Source organism: Bos grunniens, chromosome 11 (genome assembly GCF_055505025.1).
Source record: "Bos grunniens cultivar Pamir isolate PY7600 chromosome 11, Bosgru_T2T1.0, whole genome shotgun sequence".
Taxonomy (NCBI): Eukaryota; Metazoa; Chordata; class Mammalia; order Artiodactyla; family Bovidae; genus Bos; species Bos grunniens.
In genome coordinates, this window is record NC_141175.1 from 29,667,915 (window position 1) to 29,679,648 (window position 11,734).

General features: G+C 41.5%; 1 protein-coding gene across 11 annotated transcripts in view; it reads right to left on the bottom strand.

The window, feature by feature from the left end:
• LDAH (lipid droplet associated hydrolase) overlaps window positions 1-5,663 on the bottom strand; it is an 88,504-nt gene extending 82,841 nt beyond the window's left edge. For 5 of the 11 annotated variants that reach the window (XR_015136444.1, XM_086325693.1, XM_086325690.1 and 2 more), the window contains exons 1-2: window positions 5,628-5,663; window positions 1,048-1,203 (exon numbers count right to left, since the gene is read on the bottom strand). Coding sequence is in view for 10 of the 11 variants with exons in the window: in XM_086325693.1 (XP_086181819.1) it covers window positions 1,048-1,201 (154 nt within the window). In the remaining variant the exon portion in view is untranslated. Of the gene's footprint in view, window positions 1-1,047; window positions 1,204-1,995; window positions 2,066-4,935; window positions 5,165-5,627 lie in introns of those variants that run through there. The other 6 variants (XM_086325694.1, XM_086325691.1, XM_086325698.1 and 3 more) reach the window with 3 other exon arrangements.
• Between the last annotated feature and the right edge of the window lie 6,071 nt (window positions 5,664-11,734).

Sequence of the window (11,734 nt, forward strand, 5' to 3'; positions counted from 1 at the left end):
TCTAAGACATTTTCTGACAGGCTAGACCATCTTTTCCATGCTACATGGGAAGATGAATACATGTAGCATGGGAAAGATGAATTCCCATGTACCTCTTCTCAGGAAGTTCCTAGCAGGTGTGGTCCACCGAAAACAGGGAAATAAACCAAGAAAAATATGGGATTGGGAAACAAGGAATCCAACCCAAGAGAAAAGTGAAAGGAGTCCTCAGGATGGCCTGTGTAGGAGGCCCAGAGAGCAACCAGTCTAGACTGGAGTGGAAGAACATAGAATTCTGGTCACAGTGCCAAAAAATGAACTAAAACAAAACAGAAAACTGATTACTCTGAATATGAGAAGATTTTTTCACTTCTAGAGAATAATTTTTGGATAAATTACTGATTGAAACACAGACAACTAAGCAAATAAAAGAGACAATTATTAACATAGGGAAAACAAACAAAAATGTACAAGAAAAAAAATGTAACAATACTCCATAGGCCTAGCTGTGTACATGATATGTTGTGCTATAAAATGATACATATTTACAGTTTCATTTTTAATCTTTGAGCCTGATATATATATATATATATATATTTTTTTTTTTTTAAGCTCATAACTTTAAGAAGTGCAATAAAGTATCTTTCCCTATCATTCTATTGACACTGATTCAGCAAAGATCACATATCACCCATTTGACAAATCCCAGAATAAATGTTCTACCATAAACTTATAATCATCTTGAAATGAGACAGTAAAAATTATTTAGAAATACTTGATAAAGTTCTAATTATTCTAAGTATTGCTAAAGAAATTTTAAAGCAGGTTATAAAATGATATGTATGGTATACATCATGATTTTTAAAATGTGTATATTATATATATTGTTAATGCACAGAAGATAAACAAAAAGTCAAGCCACTAAAGTATTAAGGGTGGTTATTATCAATGGTTTGAGTGATTCTATTTCCTTCCTCAAGGATTTTTATGTTTATCAAATTCTCTTTAAAATCAGAAATAGTCACATGTATCTGTATACATTCATCTTATCCAACTTTTTAAACTTACCAGGAATAATGAAAATAAGCAGCTTAGGCCTTGTGCCACTTTGATTATTAATGAGGTCAGTCCAGGGCCCACACTTTAGAACCTGGGTTTCAACTCCACAACATAAAATGAATTCCTCATGCACAGGAATTTCTTCCTTGATTTCTGAGTCCATTTCTAAATAAGGGGAGAAGAACAATATGAAGAGTCACTAAAATATAAAACTTTGAGCCAAAGGCAATATTCGAGAATAAAGAAGACAAAATTCAATATACCTAGAAGGAAATGCCACAAAGAGTTATGGGAAATATATGACTATTTAGCTACCCTAGATTTTTGGATTAAAAAAAAATTAAACCACAAGAGTACAGAGATAGAGGGACACGTCTGGTGAAATTAAAGACAATAGAGGAGTGTGAATCAAAACAAAAACCCCGCCACTCTCCTCTCCAGTCTAAACTGACAATATCCACGGCTAACTTTTATTTTCCCTCTGCTGGAATTCTCCTATAGCTAGATGCTCTACCAGTGAGACCTGGTGAAGTCTGATGAAGAAACAGAGGCTCTCGCTGCACTTGTACTCTCCCAGATAAGAAGGTAAAGAAGGACAGTGAACTCCTTGATGAGCTCTGAGTTATTCCTTTATTTTATATTTTTATGATATTAAAGCATTATATTATTCAATTATGAAATTGGTAGATAGAAAAAAACAGAATATCAGATAGCATCACAAACAATTTTCTGAATAACCATAAAACAATTTTCTGAATAATCAAGATACATGCAAAAATGCAGTCCCAAATTACTTCTATCAGCCCTCCAAATCTGCCTCTGCCTCTATCAATAGGACCATGTCCCAGACTTTCACTGGTCTTTCTAGCCTCCTCTTCAACTATCCTCCTTTCATTCAAAGCCCTCCAGAGTCTAGATTATAAATGCCCCTCATTTTTTCTCCTCTTACTGCTTTACCATTAACCTTGCACTCGGGTCTGTCTTGTCCCTGCAGTTCCTCAGTTGACTTCATGCTTTTCTGGTCCTAGAGCTTTGCCAATGTTTTATTCCCCAACCATTTTTCAGATGCTTTCCTCCTTGTACCAGTTATCAATGTATTGCCTCCAAATTCACTCTTCATTGCCTTCTCTGGACAAATGGATCAGAGTTTTTAAAATATTTTCCCTCTGCCAACTGACATGATGTTAACCTTGAAGAACGGGCTGGAAGAGAGACACTGCAGAAGAAGGGATTTTTTCCCCCTGGTTTCAGTATACTCTCCCAGGAGATTTCTCGAGGACTCATCCCTCCCACTTCCACGCTCAGGCTGTGAGGTCTCTCTAGAGCAGTGACTTCCAAGCGGACACAATTTTGTCCCCCAGAAGACATATGGCAAAAAATAAAAACAGTTTTTATTGTCACTTGGTATCAGGGGAGGTATTACTACCAGCATCTAGTGAGTAGAGGCCAGGGATACTGCTTAACACCCTACACCGCACATTACAGGCCCCCACAACAAAGAATCACTAGCCCAAAAGGTCAATAGTGGAAAACTGTCTGGAATGAAAATTTTTCACTTATGAAGTGGGGACTCCTTTTAAAATTATATTAAAATACGTTGACTGACTAAGTAAATAAAAGTATCATCTCACCTTTTCAATTGATTTTTGGTTCACTAATAAATGTCACTGTAGCCCAATCTCTAAAACTATCACAAAATACAATATATTTATAAAGGTCTTATGACATTTATAAAGTGTTAGAAACAATTAGATTTAACTGTTATACACAGTAAAAAATTAGAGTGCTGACAGAGAGGACACTGGCTAAATTTAAGATTTGCACCAGAAAGAGAATCCAAAGTTATTAACTATATTCAACTCATAAACACTTAATTTCAAAGTAAATGACATCGTAGGAGTTTAGCCACAGAATTAACAAGAAAGCAAGCAGTCTATGAAAACTGGAAAACAAGCAAAACACTAACAATAACTCTAAACACTTCAAGTAAAATACCACTGAGAAACCTGGAGTTAATGTACATATTGTAAAGCATCTTTTTATTTTACTTCACTCTTATGTTTCTGAATCTTACACAGCCAAATAAAAACAAAGTAAAGAAAAATTTTACTTTCTTCCTTACCTAAGAACCCAGGGTAATTCAATGCTGCAAACAATGGGCAGATTAACAGGAGACAATGTGTTCTAATATAAATTATTAAAGGTTGATGGCCTTGCCCTCAGGCATCACCTACAAGCAATTTTTAATGATCAATTTTGGCAAGCAGCAAGACTTACTCTGGATTAAAATCCAGGTACACAGTGTAGCTACAATCTGCACAATTTAGGTAAGCTTTACTCAGGTAAGCATAGGTGTTTATCTGCTTATATTAATTGGATTCTAACTTTATTTAGGTCAAAAGAAAGAAAAAGAAAACTATACACTAAGACCTCTCATATCTATACCTTAACAAAATATTAATAAATAGAATCTAGCAACACAGAAGATGAGTTATGTGGGATCTATTCCAGGTATATTTAACATTCAAAAGTCAATCAATGTAGTTTACCTATTAAGATACTAAAGAAAAAAAAAACACATATTCACATGAGTTAACTAAATGCACATCCTGTTACCCAACAATTGTATTACTGGGTATTTGTCCAAGAGGTATAAAAACATACTCACGCAAAAACATTCAAGCAAAGATTCACAGCAGTTCTATTTGTAATAGCCTATAACTGGACACTACAAAAAAGTGAATGGCTAAACCAACTATGGAGAAGGCAATGGCACCCCACTCCAGTACTCTTGCCTGGAAAGTACCATGGACGGAGGAGCCTGGTAGGCTGTAGTCCATGGGTTCGCTAAGAGTCGGACACAACTGAGCGACTTCCCTTTCACTTTTCACTTTCATGCATTGGAAAGGGAAATGGCAACCTACTCCAGTGTTCTTACCTGGAGAATCCCGGGCGGGGGAGCCTGGTAGGCTGCCGTCTATGAGGTTGCACAGAGTCGGACACGACTGAAGTGACTTAGCAGCAGCAGCAGCAAACCAATTATGATAAGCCATACCATAGAATACTACTCAGCAAGAAAAAGGAACAAACTATTGACTCACTCAACAGTTTGCATGGATCTCAAAGGACTCACACATCCTGTCTGGTGTGCAAAAAAAAAAAAACAAACTCAAAGGTGAGAGATTACAGTAAACTTCCAGTGAAAGTGAAGTTGCTCAGTCTTGTCCGACTCTTTGTGACCCTGTGTACTGTAGCCCACCAGGCTCCTCCGTCCATGGGATTCTCCAGGCAAGAATACTGGAGTGGGTTGCCATTCCCTTCTTCAGGAGATCTTCCGACCGAGGGATCGAACCCAGGTCTCCCACGCCGCAGGCAGACACTTTACTCTCTGAGCCACCAGGGAAACCCAAAACTTCCTGCTGGCTCAAACTGTAAAGCGTCTGCCTACAATGCGGGAGACACGGGTTCAATCCCTGGGTCAGGAAGATCTCTTGGAGAAGGGAAAGGCAACCCACTCCAGTATTCTTGCCTCGTCCACCCCTCCACCCCAAAACATGGGCTCAAAGAAAACTCCCAATACCCTGCAGCAAAGAACTTCAAGAGAGCTAGGAAATCGGTGCAGGGTGTGGACAGGTCATGCTTTAAGAGTTGACATTTACTGAGTGCTTATTACGTGCAAAGTACTGTTCCAAGTGTTACATGAAGTATCTCAGTTAAGAAAACAATCTTATCAAGTGGCTACTAATGTACCCCATTTTATACATTAGACAAAATGAGACACGGACTATTTCCGAAAAATTCCATGATGCATCACACGCGGTAGAGGCAACAAAAGTCACAACTGTTTTCCCGAAATGCTGCACTCTTTAAGTTCAAGGCAGCAAGTGCCATTCTGACCTTGGCGTCACGGAGAACTATTAGACCAACTAGAGTGAACCTCAAACAAAGGGTGGTGGCGGTTGTTCAGTCGCTAAGTCGTGTCCGACGCTGCGTCCCCATAGACTGCAGCACGCCAGGCTCAGAGGAGTGCCAAGTTCAGAGACTGGTGCAACATTCAGTTCTCAAGGATACCTGGTGTAGCAAATTTGAGAGAGGCGGCGGGAAGGCGGTTGATCCTGAGGAGAAACTTGATTCCAAACCAAAAGAGACCATCAATGGACAAGATGGGAAACTGACACCCAGGGCGACAAGACAGCTGACTCGCTCAGGGCTAGAGTCTTAAGTTGGTTCAAGAACTCAGACCTTTGGACTCCCTAGCCCAGACTTTGGCCACTTCTAGTCACTTGTTCCCAACCAGCCGCCCAAAGTCCGGGCCCCCTACTCCCCCAAAGGGGCCGCCATAAGACTCCCTACAGACAGGCTGCCCTTAGCGGTCCACACGGTACGTTCCCGCTGGGCCGGCAGCCAAAGGGGCTCCGGGCCCCCAAGCGGTCGCAGCACCATTATTCACGCTCCTACCGGCCGTCTGGCTAAGGGCGGCACAGGCTCTGCGAGAGCCATTAAGAGAAAGGGCTCTAGCTCCCGGGTGCCTGTCCCGCCGTCCTTCCTCCTACGAAGGCACCCCCAGAACGTGGGAGGAAGCTCCTCACCTGTCCACCCGGAAGGCACCACCGTCTGCCAAAACCTCAGTTAGGCGTCACAGGGTCCAGAAGTCCCGCCCCCTCCGACGTAATAGAGCCGCGCCACGCGCCGCGCTGGGGAACCGGGCCCCTCCAGGTCTCGGGGTGTGGCGAGTTTTGCAAGATGCTTGACTCTGGCTTGGACCCGGTGGCCCGGATCCAGCGAAAGCGCCGGAAAACTTTATCTGTGCTGGAACTTTCTTTCCTCCTTCATTTGAATTTCACCTGCTTTTATTTTAATCATCCTTGATATACTTAAAGCTTCCCTTTCTCCAAGTCTTCCCCGTGTTTTCCTCTGCCCATGTTTCCTTTTCCTCCCTTACTGGTTGCATCTTTTTCTTTAGTTTGCCCACATTCACGGGAAAGTTGGGTCTCAGCTGACCTGTTTGTTAGCGTTAATATACCCAGCCTCTGCTAGTCGGCCCTGTAGCAAAATGATGAAGATCCCTATTTCAGAAATATTTTAAGCTGTGGACTGAAAAAAGGATGCACAACTTGAGAGTTGCCTGTTACGTTTATTTGGGGGCAAAATGAGGACTGCAGCTTGGGAGGCAGCGGCCTCAGATAGCTCTGAGAGACTGCTCCAAAGAGTCAGTAGTGGAAGGTCGATATACAAGATTTTGGTGAAGGGGGGAAGTTCAATACAATTAGGCACTCCTTTTTACAAGAGGTTTTCTGCTTGTCACGAGCCTCTTACTTCACCATGAAGGGATTTAGTGCTTTTTTAAGGGCTTGCCTGATAGCTCAGTTAAAGAATCCACCTACAATGCAGGAAGGAGATCCTGGTTTGATTCCTGGGTCAGGAAGATCTGCTGGAGAAGGGATAGGCTGCCCACTCCAGTATTCTTGGGCTTCTCTTGTGGCTCAGGTGGTAAATAGGCTACCTGCAATGTGGGAGACCTGGGTTCAATCCCTGGGTTGGGAAGATCCCGTGGAGAAGGGAAAGGCTACCCACTCCAGTATTCTGGCCTGGAGAATTCCATGAACTGTATAGTTCATGGGTTCGCAAAGAGTCAGACAAAACTGAGCTACTTTCACTTTCACTTCTGTTGTCACAAGGCTCCAATGTCACCATGAAGGGATTTAGTGCTTTTCTAGATATGAGGAGATGCAAGGATTGAGGTCATAAAATCCGTTCCTAAAAACATCCAACCATCTAAAGACCTGTCCCACCAGATTTCCTGGAGCCAGAGTGCCTCACTCCACGCTGAACTCCCTTGTGCTGTTTCAACAGCACAGGGTTCAATCTCCACAGAGGCAGATGGGCGGTTCCCTTATTGATGTTCAGTTGTTGGCAAATGCTCCTGGCAAGTGCCAATTTGTAGTTGACAGAGCTTACATAACTAAACTCCATGAAGACAAAAGCCATATTCATTCTGTGAACTGTTGATATCCTCAGCACCTGGCACATAGGTGAGTGGCATATGTCTGTCCAAAAATGCAGTAGAGAAAACGAGATAGTTTTCTAGCACCAGGGAGAAGCAGACAAGTAGACTGGTGAATCAGTAATCTCCCCCACACATAGAAAAGAAGACTTGATCCTTTTGTATTTAATATCTCAGTGGAGGCACCATCTTCGAGCTGCTAGTTGGAAGTTGATTGGTACCTCTTCATTACCTTCTCTGCTTTTGGTTTACTTCTAAACATAATAGTTAACCCAAAGAGTTTAGAAAAGGTCACTGCTTGTGCTTAGAGCTTCTCATGGGTCAACATTTTGAATCCTCACACAACCCCAATGAGGTCAATATTAATACATGACTGTAGAGTCTGGAAATCGACAAATGCACAAAATAAGTGAATAATGACAATGCAATCACGCTACATGGGGGCTTCCCAGGTGGCACTGGTGTTAAAGAACCTGTCTACCAGTGTAGGAGATTTAAGAGATGTGGGTTCAATCCCTGAGTCCGAAGATCCCCTGGATGAGGGCACGGCAACCTACAACAGTATTCTTGCCTGAAGAATCCCATGGACAGAGGACCCTGGAGGACTACAGTCCATAGGGTTGCACACAGAGACCACTGTAGCAATTTAGCACACACGCATGGCACTAACATGACTTGTTCAAGGTGTTGTTGTCCCTCATTACTAATGCACAGCTCTATGTGTGCAAAATTCCAGTGAGTGTGGTTAAAGTGCAGCAGTTTTTTCAATTCTTGCATATGCATTTGTGGTGCATTGCTAAAGTGATTTTTGTCTCCAATTTCATTAAATAAGTCTGTGACAGAAAAAGTAACCACAGGGGTTCCATCTTTTTTTTTTTTTTTTAGTCTATCTTTCCAAATCTTTGGCCAGTCTATATTCAATTCAGTTCAGTTCAGTCGCTCAGTCGTGCCTGACTCTTTGCGATCCCATGAATCACAGCACACCAGGCCTCCCTGTCCATCACCAATATCCCCATATTATTTGCTGTTCAAATAGTTTCTACTTTTGACCTTGAAGGCATTTGTTAGGATTGCACTTCTCTTATAGGCTGGGGGTGGGGGACTTGTAGGAAGGGAGCGGCCAAGGGGATGTGAATATTTTTGGCCAATGAATTGTGAGGAGAAATACTATGTCACTTCCAGGCTGAGCAGTTGATATTTCTTGTGTGAAATCCTCCAAAATGTCACTGTATCCTTTGTCGAGATGATGGCAACATTTGAAGGATGTCTGTCCCAACAGCCTGTGTCCTTGAGTAGCTGCTGCTACATAAAACCTATTGACCATCCTGTGATGACTATTGGAAAAAGAAACCTCTGTTGCTATTTTTGGTTCTGTTACAATGTAGCCTGTCTGCCTAGATACAGAGGGACAGCCTGCAGCAGAGAGGCTCTCTTTCCTCACTCTCTTGATTTAAATTCCAAATACTCAGGAGAGACTTTCTGATTGGCTGGGCTTGGGTCTGGTTGTCAGTAGTTGTCTCATCATCAGTGACAAGCATTAGGGGTCATACTGTACCTTGTAGACAAAGATCCTCTGCTACAGTTAAGGGATTTAGTGATCAGGCAAACGTTCCACAAAGGTGTCCGCTACAAGCACACTTGGCTATAAAATTAGACCATTGTATCCTGATTTAAAAAACAATAAATGGAATTGAAACACTTTCACATTTTACATAAAAAATTTAGACTGCTATTACTCATTCAATGTTTGCTGCTGCTGCTGCTGTGTCGATTCAGTCGTGTCCGACTCTGTGCGACCCCATAGACAGCAGCCCACCAGGCTCCCCCGTCCCTGGGATTCTCCAGGTAAGAACACTGGAGTGGATTGCCATTTCCTTCTCCAATGCGTGAAAGTGAAGTCGCTCAGTCGTGTCCGACTCTTCTCGACCCCATGGACTGCAGCCTACCAGGTTCCTCCATCTATGGGATTTTCTAGGCAAAAGTACTGGAGTGGGGTGCCATTGCCTTCTCCGCATTCAGTGTTTACTGAGTACCTGTTACATTCCAAACATTCTTCCAGGCACTGAGGACACAAAGGCAGCCTAGAGAGAAAAACACTTGCTCCCACTGCATGGAAAATAAACAAATTTAAATATATTAATATAATAAGGACAGTGGAAGGGGAACTAAAAGGTGGGGTAACAGAGAGTGAGGAGTGCATTTATTACCTACTGCTGCTTAACAAATTACTCCAAAACATAGCAGCCTAAAGCAAACATTTATTATATTGCACAGTTTCTGAGGGTCAGGAAAGCCAGAGAGCCTACCTGGAGCTCAAAGTCTTTTATAAGATTTCAGCCAAGCTGGCTGGTCAGGGCTAAAGACATCTCAAGCTCCACCAAGGCTGGGAAATCCACCTCTAAGCTCAGCCATGTGATTGTTGGCCAGCCATTGTTCCTCACTGGCTGTTGGCCAGAAGCTGATCTCCTGCAGTGGCACCTGGGGACTCATAAAAGCATTCAGGGCTGACTCCACATTTCATTAATCCAGCAGCGTCCACAAAAAAGATGCAATTCAGGGTCTTCTGATTGACTTCATGACTATTCATCGATATTATGGGTCCTCCATTCCTTCTGCAAAGTGTCGCCAACAACTGTTGCCATTTCTAAGTGTTGCTTTTAAAAATCTCTGCATACCTAATTTGGACAATATCAGAAATGCAAGCTTTTTTTTTTTTCTCTTTAATGATACTGCCCATGAAATGGCAGGAAGCTGAGATACTATCTCTGCTGCAACTTCCTCCCTGTCAGTTCTGTATATGGTTGACAGTCTCCTTAAATCATTCTGTGTCCATGGGACACTGCACAGACTTCTCTGCTCAATAGGTACTCTGTTATAGTGGTTCCTGAGAGTGAGACAGAGAAGTGGGTAACACTTAGATATTTATGATAGTAAAGAATATTTCTGGTGGATGTTGTGAGACTGTTAGAAGGACCTTCATTTATTAATAAAATATGTTCCCATCTTTCTGATTATTCCACTACACAGAAAGTTGAAACTCTTTATTTAGACTTTGAGTTGAGATATGTACATTAAATATTATATAAAAAGGAACAAGATAAAGAGAAAAAAGAACAAGGAAATAGGAAAAATAAAGATTTATTTCTAAGTGTTGGAGACAACTAAGATTTGTCTTCAGTATATATTCTGGAGATAGAACTACTAGTCAAAAACATCAATGAATTTTGAATTGTGTTTTTTCACAAATTCTAATAGTGAATTTTCTCATTTGTAAACCTTTAAGTGTAAGTAATTCTAAATGCATGTAAACATACCATCGCTTCATGCAGCTTCCTTAAGATGGCTCTGGTGTATCCAGAAATCCATGTAAATATCTTTTCTCAAACATTATAGGTCAAGAAAATAGATCCACATAATGATTCATCTTAATCATAAATTAGAAACCAGTAGCTAAAAGTTGACAAAGTCACATTTAACTCCCATATTACAGTTATACTGTTCCTCTTGGCATTTAATTACACAGAAACCCAAAGAGATGGATGGTCCTAAAAGCTAGCACGCTTAAACTTTGAGACTTGGAGTGTCTCACTATGGGACTGTTCACTGATAGCATTGCCTTCATGGAGGCACTTGGCTTGTAAAAGAAATGAACTAAAAAATATCTGACAAACATCAACATTTAGATGTTCAGGTTATCAAAAAATACATACACATACTCACACACATATATAAATATATATATATATGAGAGACTAGAATAGTATTTTTGTTTTAGGACTCTCAAGGTCATTCACCATATGCTCTGAACTGCAACTCCAAATGTTTTGTTGTAATCCTCTGATGTGATTCATTAGTCCCCTTCAATGAAGCTATACCATAAAGATGCTTTTAATAGTAGAGCAGGATATCTTAAGGATAAGAAAAATATGGGAAATGTAGTTCAACTACCTCTCTAAATTAAGAAATAAGTAGAGATTGGAACTAGCTTCAAGGAGATCAAACCTGTCAATCCTAAAGGAAACTAGTCTTGTATAGTCATTGGAAGGACTGATGCTGAAGCTGAAGCTCCAATACTTCAGCCACCTGATGAGCAGAACTGACTCATTGGGAAAGACCCTGATGCTGGGAGAGATTGAGGGCGGGAGGAGAAGGAGATGACAGAGGATGAGATGGTTAGATGGCATCACTGACTTGATGGACATGAGTTTGAGCACGCTCTGCGAGTTGGTGCTGGACAGGGAGGCCTGGAGTGCTGCAGTCCATGGGATCCCAAAGAGTTGGACAGGACTGAGTGACTGAACTGAACTGAACTGAAAATAAGAATGGAATTTGTCATAAACCAAAATGTCTACCTGTATTGTCCAACTGTTCAACTGTCATAGACTGAGTAATGGCTCTCTGAAGATGTCCTTGTCTTAATCCCTTAAGCCTGTGAGTATTCTCCATTATGTGACAAGAAGGGTTTTGCAGATGTGATTGAAATGTGTTATGGATCTTGAAATGGGGAGAGTAGCCTGGTTTGTGCAGGTGGACCCAATGTAATCACAAGGGGTCATAGAAGAGGGAAATAGGTAATTTCAGAGTCAGAGAAGATATGTGATGATGGAAGCTGAAAGAGGGAAGAAAATGTGATGGTGGAAGAAATAGTCATAGTCAGAGAGACAGAGATTGAAAGATGCTATAATGGCACCC